This window comes from Mytilus galloprovincialis, chromosome 9 (assembly GCF_965363235.1).
Source record: "Mytilus galloprovincialis chromosome 9, xbMytGall1.hap1.1, whole genome shotgun sequence".
Taxonomy (NCBI): domain Eukaryota; kingdom Metazoa; phylum Mollusca; class Bivalvia; order Mytilida; family Mytilidae; genus Mytilus; species Mytilus galloprovincialis.
Genome location: NC_134846.1, coordinates 23,615,836 through 23,641,753, shown reverse-complemented (window position 1 = coordinate 23,641,753; position 25,918 = coordinate 23,615,836). Strand labels below are relative to the sequence as shown.

The 25,918-nt window shown below is 30.9% G+C and overlaps 2 protein-coding genes across 3 annotated transcripts in view; one reads left to right on the top strand and one right to left on the bottom strand.

Annotated features, from left to right (window-relative positions):
- The window catches only part of LOC143044662 (sorting nexin-8-like), a 28,581-nt gene extending 10,662 nt beyond the window's left edge, over nucleotides 1–17,919 (bottom strand). The window contains exons 1-4 of one of the 2 annotated variants that reach the window (XM_076216726.1): nucleotides 17,898–17,919; nucleotides 6,808–6,932; nucleotides 4,762–4,894; nucleotides 263–456 (exon numbers count right to left, since the gene is read on the bottom strand). In XM_076216726.1, the coding sequence (XP_076072841.1) occupies nucleotides 263–456; nucleotides 4,762–4,894; nucleotides 6,808–6,932; nucleotides 17,898–17,904 (459 nt within the window). In that variant the 5' untranslated portion in view covers nucleotides 17,905–17,919. Of the gene's footprint in view, nucleotides 1–262; nucleotides 457–4,761; nucleotides 4,895–6,807; nucleotides 6,933–7,035; nucleotides 7,103–17,897 lie in introns of those variants that run through there. The other variant, XM_076216725.1, reaches the window with a different exon arrangement.
- A 559-nt stretch (nucleotides 17,920–18,478) lies between these two features.
- Nucleotides 18,479–24,530, top strand: LOC143044661 (cytochrome P450 3A24-like). The gene is made up of 12 exons (XM_076216724.1): nucleotides 18,479–18,605; nucleotides 19,063–19,159; nucleotides 19,449–19,501; nucleotides 19,755–19,851; nucleotides 20,103–20,299; nucleotides 20,488–20,636; nucleotides 21,055–21,182; nucleotides 21,630–21,851; nucleotides 22,189–22,277; nucleotides 22,513–22,653; nucleotides 23,178–23,340; nucleotides 24,245–24,530. The coding sequence occupies exons 1-12, from the start codon at nucleotides 18,484–18,486 to the stop codon at nucleotides 24,329–24,331; spliced, it is 1,545 nt and encodes a 514-aa protein (XP_076072839.1). The 5' UTR covers nucleotides 18,479–18,483; the 3' UTR covers nucleotides 24,332–24,530.
- Nucleotides 24,531–25,918: the final 1,388 nt, after the last annotated feature.

The window sequence follows — 25,918 nt, the reverse complement described above, 5'->3', positions numbered from 1 at the left end:
CTTTCTAATAACCACTTGTGTGAAACTTTGACTGTTTTTTTCTTAATTGTTTTGTTGGTCCCTCTGTTATCATGGTTATATTTTTGCTAGATGCAAAAATGATGCATTCCCTTTAATTCTTTTTAATCAAATATTAATATTTTTTTATATTTACAATTGTCTTTTTACTCTAATATACTAGTATAATTATCTAATATGAATGATTTACCCGGCTAGTAACTTCGTATTCTACATGTTTAATTATCTAATATGTATGATTTACCCGGCTAGTAACTTCGTATTCTACATGTTTTAATATGATTCCCTTCTTTTCAGGCATTAATTCGACTTTGATTGCATCTAAATCACACAATTCTCGATAGTTGTAACCTAAAATGTTTGGATTTTTCTCTCTTCGTAGTTTTACACTAGTTGTTCTCAAATCTCCTAAATCACCCAAGGATGGCTTTGGTAACTCTGAAAAGAAAATTAATACATGATAATTTTTGAATTACAAAAATATTTTTGTTACAAATTTTTCAAACAGATTTTTTCCTTTTTTGAGTCATCTTAATTGCTAATAGCACATAGCAGCTTGTCACCAGATGGGTCAATGAATGCTCTGAAAATTAGAGTTTATTGATATTCTACCTACATGTACATGTAACATACTGCATAATGTAGGAGTAACTGGGAGAAAGAATAACAATCAATATAATATGTCAATCACTTAAACAATTTAGTGTTACTGTAAAGAACAAACACCATATCTCAGCCAAGAGATCTTAATCGTGTTAATCGTGTTAATGATGTTCGCTTGTCATGTTTTGGACTTTTGTCAGATTTTCGGAATCCTCTGGTTTTATCTATTTGAATGCCTAAACAATTTTTGCCCGTTGACCCCCATTTTTCTTTTTATAAATCTTTTACATGATTGTATAACTATAAGCCATATGTAAAAGTCTTACAAAATCTTTGTTATTTTTTAATAGTTTTTGAGAACATAAACTTGTCAGTGACAAAGCTATGAAAAATCAAGAGAAAACATTTTCCGGCCAAAATTTCAATGGCTTATATCTGAAAAACAAGCACATTGACCTATATTTTTTTTTGGCTTGTTTGGTTCCTTTATTGATCCCCTATCAATATATACTAGTGTAATGAAAAGCTTATTATTTTGAAACTGAGTAAGGAACCTACTTAATAAAAGCTGTTGGGTCAGATTTAAAAATTTTATCAACTAGAATTGTTTCATTCAAACATACCACTTTTTGAACATCCAACTTCATGGACACGTTCATGGAATTCAAAATATAATTCTAATATGACAACTATAAGGACAATTCAGTGAAGGAGAAGTAGGCTCACTCAGAAAAGAGAGGGGCAAACTTATTTTTAAAATGATAAGCATAAAAATAGTCTATAGTAAATTAGTTTAGACTTAAGTCAAAGTCCTCTTCTATTTTCATTTTGCTAGAGTATGGAGGGAGAGGCATATTTTGTTTTAAATTTTGTATATAGGTCAACAGCTGTTTTTAAAAGTTATATACATATACATGTATGTCATATCATGACATGTTACGGTCACACCACCAGAGACAATTACAGACGACTTCCATCCTAATAACGAAGTACCACTTGTGTCAACTTAAAACATTTACAGACTACACAGATACAAGTAGCTCAAGTCATTTCAAGTAGGTGTTCGTACATACCACTTGTAACAAAAATGAGAAATTTATATACAGTGAAACTTGAATAAACCAAATCCTGCATAAACCGAAAACCTGTATAAACCAAACATGTTCTGTAATCATTGTTAATTAGCACTGTCATATCAAATTGTATGCGTTGTAATCCTGATAAACCCAATCATGGCCAATACTAAACAAAATTTTAAGTCCCAAAGCGTTTCGGTTTAAACAGGTTTCACTGTACATAGATGTAATAAAAGAATAAACGAATAAAAATTATTTTCTTTTCCAGGCTAGAAGTCTCATTTATAGAGAGAGGGAAAGGAAAGACACAAAAGACATGAAAGATGTCAAAAATTGACAATTAACAAAAATCGAATGGTATGCATTTTTTAAATTTTGTGGAGAAGCAAGGGCACATATATAAGAAGACGACAGAAATAAATTGAATCGTGCCAACGCAGAATTAAATATTAAAGCCGATGATGAGTTAGTAAATATTTTTTGTTGAAATGGCTCTTTTTAGGGCCAAAAAGATATTTCAAAAAATGATTCTAAATTGTTGTGATTTCTTGAAACTATGGTATAATTGTTGTCAATGTCAGTATTCATACCTACCACTTGTAACAAAACTGAGAAATTCATAAACTTCAAATACAGGTTATATCATATAATTATGTTTCATTTGGAATCTTCCAAATTAATTTATCTTTTTAGTGAAAAATTAATCTAGGGCAGATCCAGCCATTTTCAAATGGAGGGGTCCCAAACCAAGATGAAGGGGTGTTCCAACCATATGTCTCCATTCAAATGCATAGATCCTCCAAAAAAGGGGGTCCAACACCGGGAACCCTTCCCCTGGATCAGCCACAGTATTCATTATAAATAATCATTCACCTTTATTCATTTCATTTAATATTTTCATAATAAATGCTATGGATGATAAAACGTTTATATGAAATCAGAAGTAAATCATGAATGAAGATGTAACATATTATGACATATATTTCATAGGTCAAGGCTATCTAAGGGCACTTAAAGGATTTACCACCATATCAGCATTTTATTTGACTAATTATATAACATGTATAAGGTGACTGAATCAAATTCTGTTTTTAGAATCACAAGAAATATGTCAAGTTGACTCTTTTAGAAAATAACAAAATTATTACCATTTATATCACCTGATGTTAAGTCACGCATGTACATTGTGTAACCAATTTTAAGAATCATTAAAATTTTGTCTGATAATTGACTTTTAAATCTTTAAAAACCAATTACCTAGATAATTTTTTGATTTATTTTTTCTACTCCATAAAAGCTGATTGATATTTTAACTGAAACTAATTCTTTTTTCAAACCACATAATGCCAACTATGTATGTTATAAAAAAGAAATGAAAGTTATGAATATTTAATGTATTTTTAAGAGATTTTTAAAATGAGAGATCGATGACATATAGTTGATAAATTGATTTTTTCTTTTTCTTCATGTCAACTTGTCCATTTTGTTATCTTACATAAAACATTCATACAATCGAATATTATAGACCACTTTCATACATGTAGGCATTTCTCTGTACATTTCAGTATATCAAAATGCTTATGTTATTTAGTCAGAGTAAAAGTTCAATGTTCAATTACATGTATGCCATTTGCACGAAAAAAAGCTCTACAGAGCTCATGTTTGTAGTATGTAACCTGACTTAAAATAAAAATAAAATTTATATAATATACCAATTGAACACAAGTCAACAAGCATAACTTGTTACAAATAAAGGAAATCAGCATATATGTTTTTAAAATGTTTGACTATTTAATCATTATTTAAATTATAGAAGACAATTACTTTTTTTTTAAAATAAAATAGTATTAGTACTAGTCAGTTTCACTTGATCTCAGATCTTCCTTAACTGGTCACATTTAATTATTAGTTGAGAAGAAAAATAAAGAAACTGAAGAAGGCCAATGGCAGAAACGTCTTGAAAATTGGTTCAATACAAATGTATACTACAATTACAATTAACTATGTCAAATTGTCTTGCTTTCAATTTCCTTTTATAGCATCATGAAAAAGGCGACCATACTTGAACAAATAACATCATGAACATAGAGAGATAACATCTTTTTGTAGCACATTGGAAAAGTAGGATTTAAGTTTGTCTTCCTATATCATGTATATATCTTGTAAAAATCATAAGAGGTTCTTCATAAAATGTCTGCAATACTCTTAGCTTGATGTCTATATTTAAAAGTCTTAAATTTATACATGTAATATGCGCAAAGTAAAAATGTAAATAAAAGGTCAACTGGGTGTGTTTCCTTGATATAAACCAGATAAATAGTCTGATTTTACCCGACTACTTAGAAGATCACTGAAGGCTAAAGGTATCTAATAGGAAGTTCCACATGTTTTTTTTTAACAAATTTAACTCATGACTCATGTAGTGTCTTATATTACCAGATACTGCACAATGCAAACCATGCAAACTGTATATTTTAAATCATTGATTTTCAAATCAAGGTTTTTGGTGTGAACAGTTTATAAGATTGTCATTTGTGAGTCAACTTCTTAAATAAATGATATCTAAGAAAGCAGATAAATCAGTATCTGTATCAGTATTATAAACTCTTTTGAATAAAAATCTGGGGAGGGGGAGGGGGTGTTGGTCAGTCATTTACCTTTCAGGATAACTTACGATCAACTTTTATCATAATATATTTTGTGAAACATAATAATCACTGTGAAAGAGCTCTTTTTCTACAATAATGGAAACAAAATATTACATGTACATGTATTTACCCCAAGATCACATGAACGTGATGAAGTAAAACCATGAAGAATAGGGCATTTTTCCATTGATCAATACCTTTGGTTTTAGTGAAGTTCATCCTTGCATTTAGCACATAGCAATTTTTTAAGCAATGCTTAACCAAAACGTGTTTGAAACATACATCATCACGACATGTACATAGATATAGGAAGATATGGTATGAGTGCCAATGAGACAACTCTCCATCCAAATAACAATTTATAAAAGTAACATGTAACATTATTTAAACAACATAATTTACATGAACAAGCTTACCTTGACCTGCATAGCTTTCCAGTAGTTTATCATGTATCGTTTTCCCATTCTGAGCAAGAGCTGTAAGCGCCAAAGCTTTGTACAATCCATTTCTATTTACAAATCCTGATTTATTGTCAACTGCATCCCATATCTGAAGAATGGATACAAAAACAAACCTTAGATGTGATTTTACACAACTAGTTATTTGAGGCATATCACCAGTTAAAACACATGTGTTTATTTGCTTAATTTTTCACAAAACAAAATGAAGAAGGTTTTGCTGCGGAATTTAAATTGACATGTTACAAACTGGAATGACTGGTGTTGACAGAGGCGGATTAAGAGGGGGGCCCAGGGGGCCCGGGCCCCCCCTTTTTGGGAAAAAATTTCGTTGCTTTAAATATATAGGGAATCACTGAAGCATGACTGGAGCGGGCCCCCTCTTAGATCAGTCAGTGGGCCCCACTTATGAAAATTTCTGGATCCACCACTGGTTGATTCATGACACAACAACAGTACATGGGTATGTGTCCTTATAAAACACCATGCTTTGCTAACACTGAGTTATTTCCATGTTCATTGAACTGTTAGGCATCTTTCAAAACCCAATTTACTTTAGCATACATTTACAATGTATCATGTTTATTAATCAAATATTTTACGCCATAATGAACATATGATCTACATATTGTTATGCATGTATGTACATGTACAAAGTAACATGTGTACCATTAATTGTTAACAGGGTATAAAAACAGAAATTTCGAACTTGACATGAAGAAACCAGAGGGGCAATTAACAGTCTTGTTGGAATAGACCACTTTCAAGCTCATTGCAATTCTGTCAAAAACTTTAATTTAAGTGAACATCATTTGTTTCTTAGCTAGCTAGGCATCTTCACTTCAAATGTTGAGCAAATTTCAGGGACTGAATTTTCGGCTCTCCCTTGACAGCAATTTGCGAGTATGGTCTTGAGGAAACGATGATAGTCCATCGGAAGGGGACGATAAATGGCTGACCCGTGTTAAGTGAGAGACATATCTCTTGCAGGTTAAAGACACCCTTGTAGATTTCGAAAAAGAGCAGGCTAATGCTGCTACAAGGCAGCACTCGCACCCGCAAAGTGGAAAGGGGTTAATATAAGTTGCAAAACTTGTTTCCCAATCCACTATAAATAAATATGTTTAAACTAAATGTTGAGCAATTGATTAAAAAAATATGATTATATATTGCGTAAATTTTTCAACAAATTAAATTCTTGTAATCGACAACCAGCAGTGCTGTAATTAGGGAATTGTAATAATATACAAAATGTACCTACACAACAAACATTATATCTTGTTCATCCTGCATATTGAAAATTGCTTAGACACTTGATAAACTTGATACAAGGCATACAGGCATACAGGCAACCCCCTTTACCTGGTACATGAATTCAGAAAGGTATGCATAATTGATGAACTTTTCTGGTGACTAAGTATAGGACATAATTCGAAAGTGGTCTATTGGATCAAACAAAACATTTTTTTAAATGAAATCAAAGTTTTTGTCTGAATATAAACATGATAAACATAATAAACAATGTTACATGATAAAGCTTGTTTACCATTTTTACACAACACATCTGTTATTAGCACGAAGTGCAAGGTGATGGAACAATTCTAATTGGTCATGAACAGTTGTAGATAACTTTCAAAAGGCTGTGATATATTTTGTACATATGCAATTGTACATGTACATGTATAAATATCTAAAAGTAAAAACCTAAAATAAATAACATTTTAATAAACATGATAAATGCCTAGATGTAATGCCATAACAACATTACCATGTAAACTCTATGTTTTTATTAATAATTTGCCTTATTTACCTGATGTAAACAATCAGGTGACTATCTACATGTCCAGTACCTAATTAGTTGAGGGGAGTTTCCGGTGTAAAATTAATTAAAGTTGTTCATTTACAGAACATGTGCTTTCTGCAAGGCAATTGTAGTATCAATCAAAATATTTAAAATATTACAGTATTAATATAAATATATAATGGTATAATTTCAATATTTACTTGAGTAATTGTCGCTCTTGGTAAACTTGATTTCAGTAAAAGGTTGACCAGCAGATCTTCGTCAACCTGTTCTTGGTTAGGACATAAAATCTCGTACACCTCTCGATAAAATGGCGGTACGGACCCTAAGAACGAAAGAGAAAATTGTTAATTTCATTTAAAATCAATTACTTTCTCCAAAAGATGAGCATAAACATAGATCTGTTATGCAACAAGTTAAAAACTTACCGAACGTTAGATCTGCCGACATTTTGTCCATCTAAAAATAGTAATCATGTGACCATCCTCCCACTATTGAAAATAAAGATAGGTGCGAATCGTAAATTGGCTTTCTCATGAATGTTTTCTTGTTTCTGTTATATCACAGTGACTGGGTTTATAGTGTAATATAATTTTGTTTATCAATGTTTTTCAAATCTTAACATAATTAACAATCGTCAATCTACGACTTTACTAAATACCATTTTGGTTTAATTTTCATAGAACACGAGTTTACGTAGGACTTATCATGTATTTATAAAGCTGAAATAAGCCGTCAAGGCGGTCCTACTAAAAAGCGCCCGGGAGAATAAAATGAAAATATTTTAAAACAAATATAAACAAGAGTATATAGAAGAATCATGAACGATATTGTCCTCGATCAAAACGTATATTTCGTTATTTAAAAAAAAAATCAGTTACCGAGGTCTAATATTCGCAACTGCACGGTGAACATTCTTCAAAGTTTTGTATTTTATTAAACACACTTGAATTGACATTGGAAGATAGTGGAAGGGTTTCAACATGCTTGTTACTAAGAAAAGTTAAACCCACTGCTAAAGCAAATATGATATTCCGGCCTTGTGGAATATGCCGTAAAAATTGTAAAAAATATTTTTTTTTAAATCAAAACTGTTTAAACCGCGTCTGTTTATGGGTGATTCAATTATATTTGTTTTATACCATTTACCTGCTTTTAACATGCATAGTATATATATATAATTGCTTTATTTGCCGATACTGATATACATGTGCGTGTCACTTTTATCGTTCTTAAATAATGTGTAACTCTTTTAATTTATAAATTAATATGTATCTGTGAAATTTAAGTTGTTATGACACTTTTCATTTTGTTATCGTTTTTGAAAAAAAAACATATCTGTTGATGTCTAATATTTTATAAATCTTCAGCATAAGCTGTGATCCATTATTATCTATCTTTCGAAATAGTATTCATATTGTTTAAATTGAAACAGTCATATTCTTTTTTTGTGCTTTATTAAAAATGTCTATTATCTGAATTTGCAAAATACTTGTCTAAAATTTAAAAAAAAAAATCAATGTTCATAACTTAATTCATCGACGAAAAGTTGTCTCATGCCAATATGATTTCTATTTATTTTCCCTAGGCGCATTTTCTTTGCCCCAGGCGCTTTTTTCTCTCTCCCCCGAATTATTGAACAAAGTGGTCGGATTTATTTTGCGGGAAATTATGACAAAAAGTCGGCACTTAAATTCGGAAATGAGAATTAAGTATTCAAATATCAGCAAAGGTATTCTCAATTTTAAGCAGACCATCTTTGAATTTTTAGTTCTGATATCGATTATTGAATATTCTGTCAAAAAATCGAATTTTGAAATAATAAAAAAAAACACTATGTAAATATTAGATCAATTGGGCAATCATTTAACTTGGTACAGTGTATCCAATTTCATTATATTTTGAACATACATGTATCTTTTCTTTTGTTGACAAGTATATATATGGCTCACATTAACAGGGCTCAATTTTCAAATCCATCAATTATCTGCCTAAAATGAAGCATGGACGCATTGGTCAGTCTACTCGGCTTTTAATCACTGAAATGGCTTTGAAGAAAATCGGACCTTAAAAACATATATTTCATAAATAGTGGTACGATCGTTGGCAAATATATGTATATTTTGTAAGAGAATCAGATTAGTTTGTTTTGCAAATATGAGAAAAATTAAGACTCCCGCCGCGAAACTGCAGTCTCAAACAGTTAAGTGTTTCTAATCCTGATCTGTGTGTAGAGAGCATGGCATTCACTCTCAAAGGAGTATGTTTCCGACCGAAGGCGTATATATTTATATATTCTGAGTGCAGAGTGCAGAATATATATATATATGAGAGCCCAGGTGGTCGTGTGGTCTAGCGGGACGGCTGCAGTGCAGGCGATTTGGTGTCACGATATCACAGTAGTATGGGTTCGAATCCCGGCGAGGGAAGAACCAAAAATTTGCGAAAGCAAATTTACAGATCTAACATTGTTGGGTTGATGTTTAGACGCGTTGTATATATATTCTGCACTCAGTCGGCAAACGAATAATTATAATTAATATTCAAGATAAATTAATCAAAAAATGCAAAAATACCTTAAAATTACCTATTCAGGTGCGGCAAACCAAAAACGGGTTCTCTGATGCGTCTGAAAATTGTATAGTAGATAGATCTTGACCTGATGAACATTGTTATCCAATATCAGATTTTCTTTAAATGCTTTAGTTTCAGATATATAAGCCAAAAACTGCATTTTCCCCATGTTCTATTTTTAGCCATAGCGGCCATCTTGGTTGATGGTCGGGGTCATAGGATACATTTTTAAACTAAATACCCTTAGGATTATTTAGGCCAAATTTGGTTTTCATTGGCTCAGTAGTTTCAAAGAACACGGATGCCAAGTGATAAGAAAAGCTCATTTGGCCCTTTTGTGCAAGGTGTGCAAAAAATTAATGCACTCCTGTATTCCAATGATCAATCTCACATGTGAAATTTTGGCAGCTTTTAAGAGTAGGCATGCATACTTAAGAGTTCTCAGTGTGTATAATGTTACAAATGTTGTGCATGTCTCACAAATATAATTATGTTTTGTTTAGAGGTGCTGAACTGTACAACTATATGAAATGTAAAATTGTCCTATTGTTTGTCAGCGAATTTAGACATTTTGTTTCTCAATTGAAGTAAAAACATAATATTATTTGGTGATTTCATATTTTCAAAAGTGTATTCAAGTGAACATCACAACTGTTAGATATCAAGACATGTATACATGAAAATAAGTGACTTTTGAACTTTTAACAACGTAAGTTAATGACTTTTGAACTTTTAACAATATAAGTTAATGACTTTTGAACAGTATTATGCATGATGTAGTGTTTGCTACGGAAGCGTATAAGGGACATAGAAAAAATAAAATTGGCAGTGAACTTTTTTTTCAAAGTCGAAATTTTGACATTTCAAATCTTAAAATTTCGACTTTAACTCGAAATTTTGACGTTTCTAATCTTGAAGTTTTGACTTTCAAAAATCTTGAAATTTCGACTTTTTAAAAAGTCGAAATTTTGACTTTTTTAGAATGCGAAATTTTGACTTTATAAAAAGTCGAAATTTCGACTTTAAACTAAAAATTTCGACTTTTTTAAAACTCGAAATTTCGACTTTGTCTAAACTCGAAATTTCGATTTTTTTTAACTCAAAATTTCGACTTTATTTTAATAAACTAAACCATTTTAAAGAGGTTATTGTAGATAGAATATCTTTTTTTTGCCGAAGAATAAATAAAATATGTTTCACGTTCAAAGTCTGGGCCCAGTTTTACAAAGCTGTCTTAGGACTAAGACATGTCTTAGGATGGTCTTACGACATATCTTAGTCCTAAGTGGGTTTCACAAAGCGGTCCTAAATTAGGACATCTCTTAAAGTTGGTCATAAAGTTAGGACAACGCGAGAGGTGTCTTATGATGGTCTTAGGATAGTTATACGTTTATTTATATAAATTACACTCCTTTTTTATATTAATTTTGAAAAAAAAATATCTTATTATTATCTAATTATCTATTCTCCTGTTCCTGCTTAAAACATATATACATTGACGGATTATCAGGATTTGTCAACAATGAAAATTCGATGTATTGATATAAAAATTGCACGATTTTATCTCTTAACCTTTTATAACCAATAAAGTCGAAAATTGAATTCAACTCACTTGTACCAAAACAATGTCATAATTTTATATTCTTTTTTCTTAATTTTGCATTGAAAATTTCATATTTATATTGATGTATAATAAATGATTGTTTAAAGATAATTTTATATAAATTACTTTTATTTTTTTATATTTATTTTGCAAATTATGTAATTATATTAAAATCAATACGTTTAGAATAACTTATGGTAAGACATACTACATTTACATGATTTTTTTCCGTAGATCATATTTATATTTGAAAATTTAAAGAACTTGCGACAGGTTTAGGATGTCTTAGCTAAGATGATCCTAAGACAGCTTCCAAACGAGGTCTGAAATATGTCCTAGGATAGTCATAAGAGGATCATAAGACATGTCCTAAGATATGTCTTATGACATGTCTTAAGATAGCTTCGTGAAACCTGCCCCTGGACTTCAGATATGTGTATCAAGACAACCCCATTATTCCGAAACACCTATATTACGACAAACTTTTATTCAATAGTCTAATACATAAAGACAAGGGTTAATAATAAGAATGCCAACTTTTAGAGTTTAATCAATGTTCAAGAAAAAAGAACCAACATTTCAAAATTCCAAAACTATAAAACTAAGCAGCTCATTGGTCGTCCTGAATATGCATGGCATTTTTGGCTACTTGATTTATTAAACAAGGCAAAATCAGTGACATGCTATTGGGAAACCAAACAGGCCTTTGAAACTGTGATGCTAAATGTCATCAGATCTGACGATCCTATGACAGTGTCGTGGAAACTAAAACATGGAATATGGGAAAACATTTTTTTTTCTGTCAACATGCATGTTTTTTCCGAATGAAACTCTTCAATATTAAATGCTAATACATATCTTAATTCAAGAACAAAACCAATTTCTGAATATAAATTGCCAAAATGTGTGGATGACGCTTTAATAATTTGAGACCATGTCTACTCTTTCTAAAATTATAATAACTGTGTTTGAATACTAACATAAAAGTTTTGAAAGTACTTAGAAAAAGTCAAAATTTCGAGATTACAAAAGTCAAAATGTTAACTTTAAAATAAAAATTTCGAGATTTTAAAGATGAGATTTTGAGTTCAAAGTCGAAATTTCGAGTTTAAAAAAAGTCGAAATTTCGAGTTTGAAAAAGGTCGAAATTTTGAGTTTAAAAAAAATCGATTTTTTTAGGTTAAAATAAGTTGAAATTTCGAGTTTAAAATAAGTCGAAATTTTGAGTTTTAAAAAGTCGAAATTTTGAGTTTAAAGTGGAAATTTCGACTTTTCAATAAGTCGAAATTTCGAGTTTTCAAAAGGTCAAAATTTCGACTTTTCCAAAAGTCGAAATTTCAAGATTTTAGAAAGTCAAAATTTAGGGATTTGAAAAGTCAAAATTTCAAGTTATAGTCAACATTTCGAGATTTGAAATGTCAAGATTTCGACTTTGAAAAAAAAGTTTACTGCCAATTTTATTTTTTCTATGTCCCTAATACGCTTCCGTAGTTTGCCATGCTTGACCGTGTCTTAAAGCGGAAAAAAAACATTGTATCGTCGATTTTGCATGGTATCTGTCAACTTCCGAAGCAATGTTGTCGACTCACCGGACATTTCCGAAGTCCTGCGTTTAATTGATTGCCGTGTTTATGAGCTTCGTTCCTTGCTTGGAAGTTGGGTATATGTATATTTAAAATGTTACGGTTTCGCCGACATATAGCGCTTTGTCATAGTCGAGAAATTAATTTTATTTTAACGGAGAATGTTTATTTACAGATTAAATATATAAAAGATATATATTGGTGTTGTATTGTACAATTTTAGACGTATACAGTATCTTCTATATATTTTATGCACAGTACAGTATAGTTTTGTTTATAACAACCAACAAGTATCGTTACCATTGTTCTGTTTGTCAAAACAAATACTACAAATGAATGTGTGTCATCTGTTGGTACAAATAATTTCTGTATTTCCTGTTTTTCAAATGGACCGACTTTTTTTTAAATACAAGTGGACTTTTGAGTGTCAACAACAAATAAAGACCACGTTGCTTTCAAACTTCTAGCATACCCGATGGATGTTCAGGCAATACTCGTGAGCAAAACCCTTAACTTGTGATCATGTTGATGTTCTGTGTGGGTGTGTGGTCGTCGGGGCGAATCTTTATATTCATCATCATTTTTTAAGGCTTATTGTATACATTAGAATTCGTGTTCTGTATTTTGTGTTGCCGAAAAGTTATTCATTCCTCCCCTTCCCATAGAAAATCAAATGGTCGACCTCTCAGTATTAAATAGAATCTGTAAATTGTTACTATTTCAACTGCTTTTGTCCAGAAACTAGCTTTATCGTCGGGTTAAACACTGTCGGGGAGTGTACAATTCTATATATAGCATTTGAGTATCAAATTGGCATCTTGACCTTTGAGCCGTTTGATAACCCGTTCCAAAATATATAACTGACTGACATTCAACGTCATGTAAAACTTGCATGCAACGGACCCTTATTTCACTAATGTTAAGTCTTTTTTATGTCTTGCCAACTGAAAATGTGACGTGTTATAATAATTCTGTGACTTACTATTTGTCTTATGTTTCATTTTTTCGCTTTACTTGCAGAGACTATCCTTCGATCTTTACTTTATATTCTCGCGAATAAAAATGCAATAAAATTCTAGGAGTCAGAAAACCCGCATCCTATCAGTTTTTGCCTTGTTGATGATATATTGCTGAATAAAATTTATTAATGCCAGTAATAATTATGACAATTGCCATAATTGTGTTTAACCCTTCAGTGCCACCGTCATCTTGCCTTCGTTTAGCTTGGCCGTATATATTTAATTTTAATTTCCTGTCATTATAGGAGTTGCAATGCAATAGCGGTTATATCTAAATACTTTTATAGGATAAAACGTTTACAGTAGATGTTCAATTCATTCAACTTATGATGCTATATATTTGGCAAGTTAATTGTATGAAAGGCGAATTCCGTCATTTGCTTTCATATGGAATGAAGCAACCCATACCGTATGAAAACATCTACAAATTTAAAATGATTAGCTCCGCCATACTATTTGCCAAAACAGCTTTTTCAATTTCGCATTGTTGGTGTGCTGATCATGAGTGCAATCAATTATTCATAAGAAACGCATTGTTCTTCGATTGAAAATATATTGCTAGTGAACAATAATAGTTGAACTACATATGTACAAATGACATATAAAAAAATGTTAATAATAAAACATGTACAATAATCATTGCAGACTCCCACAAGTTTGATAAATATTTCCCAAAACTATCATGACATGATATATAACAAACCTTTCTAACACTGTCCGTTTATGAATTTCGAAAATATAAAGAAACTAAGTAAAATGGATTATTCCGAAAATTGCGTCTACTATTTACAACGGGTTTTTTTTGCAGTTTTTACCATATTGAACAAAGTTCAACTTTATTTATATATATATATATATATATATATATTCCTGAATACTCAAATTGAGTGAATTAAATGTATTTTGTGGTTTTACATTTTTAACATCTTTTGAAAAATGTAATGAATCGGTAACAAGTGAAAATCAAATATATGGTGTACAAAAAATATTGACACCTTATGTTTGTGGCATAACATCTTGCCACAAGTTTATTGTTTTCTGTTTAGTATTAAATTTATATTAAGATCCATTTTGTTACATCTTGTGATCAATTTTATTTGGCAATCGCCAATGGCAGTCAGCAGGGTTAAAGAACATCAGTTGTTCGACCTGTTAGTCAAATGCGTTTTGTTTAAATATACTTTTTCACTTTTTTGGTCTTTTGGAAAATGTTGTTTGTGCTGTATTTAGACCCTTCTGCAACGAAATTTGTTTTACATGCACACGTATAAAAATTGCGGTTTTTATCCGACGCAATCATAGGTTTGAACTTAGTTTTCAATTTAGACTTGTTTATATATATATTATGAACAGTGTTTGATGCTGTTTTTTTTTTAAATTAAATTACATTGTTTTGTAGGCTACTTAGTGAAAACTTTATGAGGGGGAAAACTTACTACCTACAACCATATTATATGTTTTTCCTTCGACGACATAAAAATCGAAACCGTTCAAGACACAAACAAAACTTTCTCAAACGAATACATATAGAACATATATGTATATTAATATATGCATATAGTAACTTTACTCAAAATCATAAAGAGGAAGAGCAAATTATTTATAAAAGGAGATTTTTTTAATTGGCGGTGCTGAAACGAAATATTGGATCTTTACTCAAAAGAAAATTTTTGCATTTTTGAAGTGATGTGTGAAAAAAAATTTCATATAATGAAAAAAAACTCTAAGGTGAATAATGTTTAAAGTCCACAGGGTTTGAACCGCAAACCCACTATCAAAAACTGATTTAAGACCTTTTAATAGACCTTAATAGAAAAAGTGTTAAAAAAAAACCAAGAATAAAAAAAAAAAAAAAGAAGACTTATTTTATGCTACAAACTCTTTTCAGGACCCGTTTATATTTTGGTTCAATGTTAAGCACCTAATGAGGGCAAACTGAAAATTTCATTCAACATTTTGTATTAATTTACATTTTGAATAAAAAAAAATAACTAAGAACAATATATAAACATATATGTTAATTTAAAATTGATATCCTATATTTCATAATTGGGTCTTACAGCCTCGTTTAAAATCATCACATATTATACCAAAAACTATTTTGATACTATCGTGACGAGTGTATACAATTCAATTTTCAATATTTTTATTTCAGTCTCATCTCTCAATAATATATAATACAACATTACATTAAATGTAAAAATATATAAATATAAAAAGAGAGCCATTCTGTACAGAATTACAAGAGACTATAACATTAAAAATTATATAAAGAATGCATCTATTATACATGTACAAACATATTATTTTTGCTAGAGTCGAGTCAGGCGTGAACGATCATTCGGCTCTAACGGAACTCTTCGTTCAGTTAAGTTCAAAAAAGCTAGTCAAGAAACCCTGACTTAAGGCCCAATCATAGTTTTCTAAAAAAAAAAATTATTGTCATTTTGAGGCAGAAATTAATCTGTACCATTCCCGTTATTTTAAAGCGCACATATTTTCCTCATATTTGTTATTTCCAATTGTAATGAACAACAACTCGCAAAAAAATGATTTGTTTTTCCTTTCTTTTTTGGTGAATTCAAATTTCAATAAATAAATTGAAATATTGTTTTTATATATTTTTAAAAAAGGGACCCCATTGACAAAAATCTATTCTATTTGAGCTTTCATGATATATCCCAGGCTTTTTTTCTAAGCACCGTTTTTAAAATATATTATGATACTATATTTAAAGTATATGTTGTTTTTATAATAGATGATTATAAGGGAACAACCATTTCACTTTAAGGAGAAAAGAGGAATGGTTTTGTTCAACTTGGAATCAAATATCGTACCACGTGAACATCAAGATAATTATTACTGGTAGCCGAAATTGCATTTGGTTTTTAAGGAACTCAACAATTATTTAAAGGTAAACTTCGCAGTCTGAATTTTTATTCCTTCTCTCGGATCAAAAAAAAAATTTCAGTTGGAAATCAGAATGGTTTTTTTAGTCAAACGCCCGTCGAACGCCATAACATCCCTTTAGAGTTAAATGGTAGTGCTATATAAGGTACAATATTATTTAAAGGGAAAGGAAAAGCGCCAAAAGATTGCAGAGACAGTTGTTCACCAACACTGATATTTTCCGGATGCAAATTGGATCATTTGAGCGGAGTTAGGCAGCAACCATTTGATTTTCGGGGGGAGGGGGAGGGGGTGGGGCTATGGATTTTTTTGGAAAAAAAAGTTTTTTCCAGTTTTGGGAGAAAAAAATAATTTGTTTTTTGCTGAAGGCGAAAAAAAAAGTTTGTCAAGAAAAAAAATCCAAAGCCCCCCCCCCCCCCCCCCAAAAAAAAAAAAAACAAACAAAAAAACAAATGGTTGCTGCCTTAACATTTGAAGACCGCAGCAAATGAAAATAATAGTTTTGAGAGGTTCGACTTATCATTTTTTTAGAACCGAAGTCAGACACATTATGATCTTGTGTTAAGTCGAAATAAAAAATGCAATGTGGGATGGAATGTGTATATATTCATGACAAAAGAATAAGATCATACAAAAAAAAAAAGAATAAAGCAGACAGTATTAACATTGTCAATTTAAGTTTTAGATTTGAATTTAAAACTATTGTATATGTAATATAATCTAAAACGTCTTCCAAAAAAATTAAAGATGATTAATTGCTCATTGTCACTGGGTTTTTTTCTCCCTGCAATGAATTAGACCCTCTGAGCGGAGTCGTACATTTGAAGAGCGTTTGGTATATGGACATATGGTCAAGAACTGTTATAGAAAATAAAAGAATCGATTGAAAGCATTACAGCAGTATTAACACTGTAACGTGAAACAAGAGAGACATTAGGAATAAACATTTTGTTGACCGATCCGGCCTACATAAAATCTGTCTTGTACAGGCGGGTGACAATAACCAATTACAACAAATACCTAGTAAAGAAGAGTTTTACTGCTGAACAGAATGTCAAATATATTTTGTTTTGTTTCAAAGAAAAATTAAAACCATTTTTCCTAAATCAAAGTTGTTTTGTATTAATATTTGTAAAAATATTGCGTATTTCTTTCACAAAGTGCAAATGAAATACTGTAACCAAGGAAATAAATTTAAAAAAAAAACAACACCCATAACCCGATGTATAGACTTCTGTGAAAAAATAATAACATTTCATCAACGTGTTTTTGTGTTTTTGAAAAAAACGTATGTATAATTGTTTTATACATGTATTTGTCAAAATCTTATAGTTTCATTTCACACGAATTACTTACATGTTCAACAAAACGAATTTTAATTTCAGTTCTTGCGTATCCATACATATTGAGTAAATAGGAAGACTAGGTTTTTTTCAGCGATCTATTTTTTTCATTACTATTTTTTATTTATTTACTTGGTCAATTGCAAGCTCGCTCATGGATTCATTCATTCACAGTAGGAAAAAATCACCTACTATTTTTTTTTATTGACGCACTAAATTACCAAAGTTAAAAAAGTAAAATAGAAAGTTGCATCTTACCTTGCATAGGAAAAAAAAAGTCCACACTAATTATTCTAAAAAAAATAAAAACTTTGAACCACAAGCTAGTAAAATTTTGTGTTGTTGCACTATAAGTTTTAATGGTACATTGTGAAATTGTATTTCTTATCAGTTATTGTTTTCTTTCAAACTTTAATATTTTCAAAATTAGAACAATATATATAAATAGGGGGAATCTTCTCAAATCATAGAACTTTTAATTTATTTTCTCAACTATTATCAACTGTTATCAAAATGTACCCTTTGAGTTATTCAACTTAGCTAAATATGGATAGAATTTTTCTAATTTTGAATATTTTGGAGTGTATTGTCCACCAAAATAGGATTTTTATCAGAAAGTTAGATAACTACTGATTAAATAGCTAAATGTGGCCACAACTTCAATTTTAAGGATTATTTTGACCATCAGATGAACATCCGGTATATAGTTTTATACTTATTTCCACGCCTCTTTTACCATTTATGGTTGTATAATCCATAAGCGCATGTGTATCTCAAAATTGACATTTCAATTTTCCATAAAATAGTGAAAATCTGAGCACTTTCTCAAAAATCAAAAATCATCATGACAAACTTACAGAAAATTCTTCCAACAGAAAAATATTTAGGAAAGTTCGTTTTGGAGAACTTTGTGGAGCTAAATGCTGTTTTGTGTGTGCTGGCTCTTGTGGTGTTTGTTGTCAACAGGTAAGATTCCTTCTCTTAATTTTTAGTGCCTTCGTGTATTCTGGGACTGAATATTTTAGTCCAAGTGTATTGCATGCTGATGAAAAATTGATTTGTAAATAATATAACATGTTTCTGAATTCCTATGTACAGAAATTATTTTAATAGTACAATTAATTAAAAAGTGGGAAACGACAGCAAATTCTGGGCATTAATAAAAAATCGCATTTCTTCAGTTTAGTAATGTTCTAACTTAACATTGCATTGAGAGCCGTTACGTGTTTAGCGTTCTGAAAAGTCGCTAATAAATAAAACACAGACTCTGAAAGATCTGCCATTGGTCTCGATTTAATTGTAGTAATTCTGAGCGGTTTTATCGAGACCATTGATTTCTGAAACGTGCAATTACTTAAAAACGGGAGTAAAACTTGATAATCATCAATTCTCTATACTAAAAGCTTTTTTTTTCCATTTCCAGGCATCTGAAAAGACATTATGGTGTATTTGACCGATTGGGAATTCCTGGACCAAAACCCAGCTTGCTCTGTGGAAATCTAGCTGAAATTTTGAGAAAGGTAAGTCTTATTTAATATAACCACGTAACACCTCACTATGACTTTTAGATGAAGAACAGCAATACAAGCGCTGGTCCTTTAATTGTTTTTTGTTGTGCATGTTCTGATTTTGTGTAAATGATTTATACCCCATGTCCGTTTTATCTATTATGTAAAACTTAACTGAGTTCCTTTTAAAGAAATGACATTAGGACTATTGGAATGATTTTTTAGAATTAAAATGAGTTAGAAATGATATATTTGAAGATTTTTAAAATAAGCTTGACAATTGTTATTTAATACTTTTTAGGGACAGTTCCAAGCCATTATGGAATGGAGAAGTCAGTATGGGCGAGTATTTGGGTAAGCTTCAGGGATTATATAAAATTATTTGAAAATAACTGAAGTTCTTTTCATGTCTAAACATATTTTATGTTTATGGTAATATTTGGTAACATGCATTTTCACAATCATAACTTAATTGAAATATGTTTGCTGTAATGTCTTTCAATTATTAAAAACTTAGAGTAATCAATTGCGACTTTCAAGGCATAGATATTTTCCTTTATATATTTTTAATAAGCACACGTATAGTTTTTGTATATTTATTTTGTAGGTATTTTGAAGGATACACTCCTGTTCTTTCTGTATCTGATCCCGAAATAGTTAAACAAGTTCTAGTGAAAGATTTTCAGAATTTTTCCCATCGGAAGGTAATTTAACAATTCATTTAGTGATAACATAAACATCAATATGATTCCTATGTAAGGAAACGAAATTAATTTGAATGAAGTTAACTATACCTTAATGGTTAAACAAAGTATTTTATTCGTTTCATTCTTAGTATACCAAGGAGCAGACACGGTTATAAGTAAGATAACTTAAACATGGGGGGGGGAGATTTTTCACAAAAGAACAATACAAGGACACAGAGGGAATTATATATTTATGTTTTCTTTTGCAGCAATTCCCTCTTGCACCACGGAAAAGTCTTGGCCTCTTTCTGGAAAACGGAAGCCAATGGAAGCGAAGCCGGTCATTACTGACACCTGTTTTCAGCTCAGGGAAATTGAAACAAATGTACAGCACAATGTCAGATAGAGTGGACCACCTGATGGACAATCTGGAAAATAAGAAGGAAGTTTCAATAGATATGTACGAGTAAGTTGCTAGTTGTAGTTGCTAGTCAATTTTCTGTGATTTTACATTTTTTAAAGTTTTTTTTTTCAAATTTTAAGATTGATACTTTTAACAGCTCTTCAAATCACAATATCGACAAATAATATCATCTTTGCCTTTTTCAATACTGATATTTCAACATTTAATTTTCATTTCACGTTATTTTTCAGTTTATTCCAATGTTTAACCCTTGATGTTATTGGGCGATGCGCTTTTGGACTACAAACCAATGCACAGATAGACTCTAATGACCCGTTCCTGATCAACATTAGAACATTATTCAGTTACATCAGTAAAACATTCATTTTGCCTTTAGTTAGTAAGTACTATTTTATTTGATAAATTATACCAGATGACCAACTCTAGTATAGACTTCTGATTACTAGAATATGATGATGGATGTTTTAATGACATTGACTGGCTATACAGCCCTCGCACGGTCGTACTAGAATACATATTACAATATCAATTTTATTTGTGAATGATGTTTTCAAGTTATTTTGAATAAGCACATCAATTGTATTGAAATCGTTTTTTGCTTTTAAGTATTTTTAAAAAATCACTGACTTTATTTAATCCAAGTTTAAAGTTTTTAATATAAGTGAAAAACTTTTCAAATTTGCAACATAAGGAACGTATTCTGTGTTTACGCAGAGTTACTCGTATGCATTGTATCGTTTTACTGATACTGATATATATTGAAGGAATTACAAAAAACTTTCATTTTGACATTTCAGTGGCGGTACCATTTGTTCAGCACTTTATATTTGCCTTGAAGAGAATCGTGTTACTGTTGGGATCGAATCCAGTAGAATGGCTAAGAAAGCAATTGACAGAAGTTATCAACATTAGGAAGAATATGGGGGTAAGAGAACGATTTCAATCATTAAATTGATATGCTCGATTGATTCTTAGAATATAATTAATGACAACTCAGAAAAGCAAAGTGAACAATATGTGTATGGTTATGCAATTCGATGAAATGCTATACGGAACAAAACATTAACTTGACAAGTTTACGCCACTTTATTATAGGTCAATTATGCGGTCAATACTTTGACCAATACGGAAAAATGGAAACAATTTTTTAAAAATCTATGTACAAAAAACAATGAAAATGATTAAAGGATTCTCTTTTAAAATTCATTTGGTTAAGATGAAACAAACAAAATCAAAATTGTTTCTCCAACCTATTCGAGCGTCACCATTTGTTGTTCGACAACTTTTCGGCATATCTTAGATGAGCTCAAAATTAAAACTAAGAAAGGACCATGTTATACTTGTATAATTTACCAAGATATTTTGTTTACAGTCAGGTAATAATGCAACTGATTTGGTGCACCAAATGCTGTTTGTAGACAAAAAAGGAAAGAAACCAATGTCGGAGAGAGAAATTGTTGCACAAAGTCTGACGTTCCTATTGGCTGGATACGAAACTACCAGTGCAGTCCTAGCTTTCCTTACTCATTTGTTGGCACGACATCCAGATGTACAGACACGTCTATCAGACGAAATACTCAACAAAATTGGAAAGGTGAGATATTTTTTTGTTTGAAGAATCAAATTGTTTCTTTAATTTTATCAATATGAATTTGGGAATAAAAAAATCAAAATCAATCAAAATCATTATATTGAAAAGTAGTAAGTAATTTACTGAAAACTACTTGATATGACAAATTTGACAGAGACAAATATGGCAAAGAACGACTGAATATTCACTACCACTGGAATGTAATCAAGCACCAAAAAATAAATCGTCATAGAAAAAAATAGTTTTAAACTTGAATGTGTTCAATCATTATTATTACTTAATTGTTATTATTGCATTTTTTTTCTCTTTTTAATTATTTTCAATCTTTATTCTATTTCAGGAGGAGATAACCTATGATTCCCTGTCCTACATGCCATATTTCAACATGGTGTTTGATGAAGTTTGTCGCCTTTATCCAACTGCATCTCTGTAAGTATAAGTTAAATTCCTTCCAAGTTTTGAAAAAAGAGTTCTAATTTTGTATAATATTTGATTCTTCGCTAAAAAAAATATAAAAAGATTGAACAGCAAAAAAAGAAGAAATAAGAAATAAGTACTAACGATTTAGGTTTTAAACAAACAAATAATTCTTAATCTTCAAAAAGTTATTCAAACTAAACAATATGCGAAAAGATATTTATGTATTTTTTTTAACATTTTTCAGAATTGTGACTAGAAAAGCTGCCAGAGATTGTGTTTATGGAAACGTGAAAATTCCTGCTGGAATGAACGTCCAAGTGGATGTGTGGGGACTTCATCACGATACTGAATTATGGGAGGATGCAAAGAAATTTGACCCAGAAAGGTGAGACTTGCATATAAAGCTACATGAAGATGGAAAAATATTGAATTGATCGCAATTGATATTTTATTTAATTTTTCATTCATATACTAGTAATCTGCAATTGAACAGACACGGTTTCTATAATTGAAATTGCATGCTTGTTTAGAATATTTGTGATAAATGGAAATGAGGGGTTCGCCCTATATCCTCTTTCGTTGTGATCATCATGTCGAGGCTGTGATTCAATATATTAAATTAAATCTTTAGAATTGTAAAGAATTACATCTCGTTTACATCGCCCATAGAGACTTCTGATATGGGACATATGTACAAGACAAGACAAGACAAGACAAATACTTTATTAGAGTACATGTACATGTAATATGTCTGCTCTATGGTCGGATTGTTTTCTCATTGACATATTCTCCATTTCCATTCTCAATTTTATTAACTAATTATAGTGTTATAACCATTATTTACATCATTTGTTTTGTAATTGATTTATCAAATTGTTCGATAACAATACGTTTTCCATATTTTTTTAGATTCTCTTCGACAAATAAAGACAAAATAAAACCATTTTCCTTCATTCCATTCGGAGCTGGACCGAGAAGTTGCATTGGGGCGAGGTTCGCCATGCTGGAAACCAAAATTGCAATTGTCAGAGTCTTACAAAAATATAGATTTGAACAATCTCCTGAAACAAAGGTAAATTGATTTAATTTTCTTTTTTGAAACAGTGAAACAAATCTGCCACTTGATGTATTACTGTGGTTTCATTTCTTTTTGTTGGTACCATTTTTTTGTTGATTGTGGAACATTTGCTTTTTAGAAGATATCAAATTTCGTTGTTTTAGCAAATTTTGCATACAATCCTTTAGAAAATATGTATTTCGTTGAAGATACAAATTCGTGATTCCCTTTACCCACGAAATACACGAAATAGGTATCCAACGAATATTAATGAATCCACAGTAATACAATACCCTCGTTTTGACATCTGTTTAGTCTGTTCGATATTTATTTTGAATTTATTTTACTACGAGTAGTTTCTTTTTATCGATATACCTTCACTAAAAAGACTCACTTTAACATTTTATAGACAGGGCTGTATGAATACAAAGAAACGTTAGGAGGTATTTGACCAAATGAACAAATTTAAAAGTAGACACTTCGTCTTAGGTCATCTGAAAAACATAATGTCTTATATCATGTATCGTAGCACTGACTACTGAGATGTGATGATGTCACCAGCAGTTGCACCGACAAAAAGCTATAAAAGAAAAACACTACTCTGTAAATCTTGTGCATTTCTGGGATTTTCTTTTCTCTGTAATTTGATTTAAAATTTCAATAATTTCAATATGCAAACATCTACGTACGTTTACCTATTGTTGTTCATTTCTGTGTCATTTTGGTCTCTTGTGGAGAGTTGTCTCATTTGGCAATCATACCACATCTTCTTTTTTTTATATCTATTTAATGTCTTGTCAAATCAACTACAATATTTTTATTCCAATATTCCTTAAATTTGAATAATGACAATAATTTGCTATGTCAGTTCATTTTAAAGAAGTACAGGTAGATTAATGGTATTTCTTTCTTATTCTAGGAAGAACTGGAGCTTGAATGTCGTGGTGCAATCGTTCCTAAAGATGGCGTGTTTGTCAAAATAGTACCTAAAGAACAAGTTTTCTGATTGGTCATTACCGACAACTTTCTACTCTTAGAATGTGAACGCCGATTCGATACCCTTGCTGTATCCAATACGTGCTATTAAGAAATCTGGATGTGAATCAGATACAATAAAGCACCAGACTAGCAAAATAGATGATAATGACCAAATAGACAAACGTTGAGATCATTGTTCCAACGAAGTCACGAAGTGAGATAAAAGGAGACTTCACTGAAAATCTAAATTAGTCACGATGACTATTCAGTTAGTCAAATATCAGCCGAAAGGTAGTCAAAAGCATATATGACTACCCATCAAGTCATTATGACTACCTGCATGGTCAATTGACTATGTTAGTGGTCACAGCACCACGTGGTATCGAGTATCGGTTTTCACGCGCACTCTTTCGCGTTCCCTTTGTTCCATAGATTGTGTAGATGTAAACAAAGCAGAAGGCACGGAAACTGTTATTTTGTCAAATAAACCAATTGTTTAAAGTAAGTATGATATATATTTGTTTTAATTCTTACTTACAAAAATTGAATTTAAGAAAAAGAATTGTATAAATGAAAGTTTTATCGGCACACGTTGACGACACGACAATAAAAAAGGGGGGATATGTATACGGGATATCAATTTTGATACACATACAATGCATTGTCGATTGAATAGAGTATTTAGCGATATCTTTTTTTCACCTGAGCAAAAACTGTTAAAAATAAACACTGCAATTGATATTCACAACAATGAATTAAAAACTCAGGGTGGCTGTCAAGATCTCGGTGCTTACATTACAATGCTGTGATATAGGATGGGTGGCTGTCAAGATCCTGGTGCTTATATTACAATGTTGTGTTATAAGATGGGTGGCTGTCAAGATCCCGGTGCTTATATCACAATGTTGTGGTATTAGATGGGTGGCTGGCAAGATCCCGGTGCTTACATTACAATGTTGTGGTATAAGATGGGTGGCTGGCAAGATGCCGGTGCTTACAGTACAATGTTGTGGTGTAAGATGGGTGGCTGTCAAGATTCTTGTGCTTACATTAAAATATTGTGGTATAAGATAGGTGGCTGTCAAGATCCTAGTGCTTACATTACAATGTTACAATGTTGTGATATAGGATGGGTGGCTGTCAAGATCCCGGTGATTACATTACAACTTAATGGTATAAGATGAGTGATTAAATCACTAGATCAAAGATTTTAAAATTAGTGTTTTCTTTAAACTTTTAACATGACTGATATACTTGTTTATTGTTATATTTTAGCTTCTAAAATGATATAATTATATTTTTCAGCAAATGAAGACATTGCTATTTGTATGAACACAGCTGAGAGATTTTTTACCATAGAGAATACTACACTGACAATGCAGAGTTGATACTGACAAAATATCTGAAATAAACACTTCAAATTAACAATGAGTTTATAATAAATTTATTTTCTTTATTTGATTTTTAGACTTTAATATATGTCACTGAGTAATGGTTACACATGGAAACTTAAGATATAGGAAGGTTTTGAACATTGAGCACTTTGTGGTCCTATACTATTGTCATTGTTAGTATTGCTGCTGTGGTATTTTTAATGATATTATATTCCAGATGT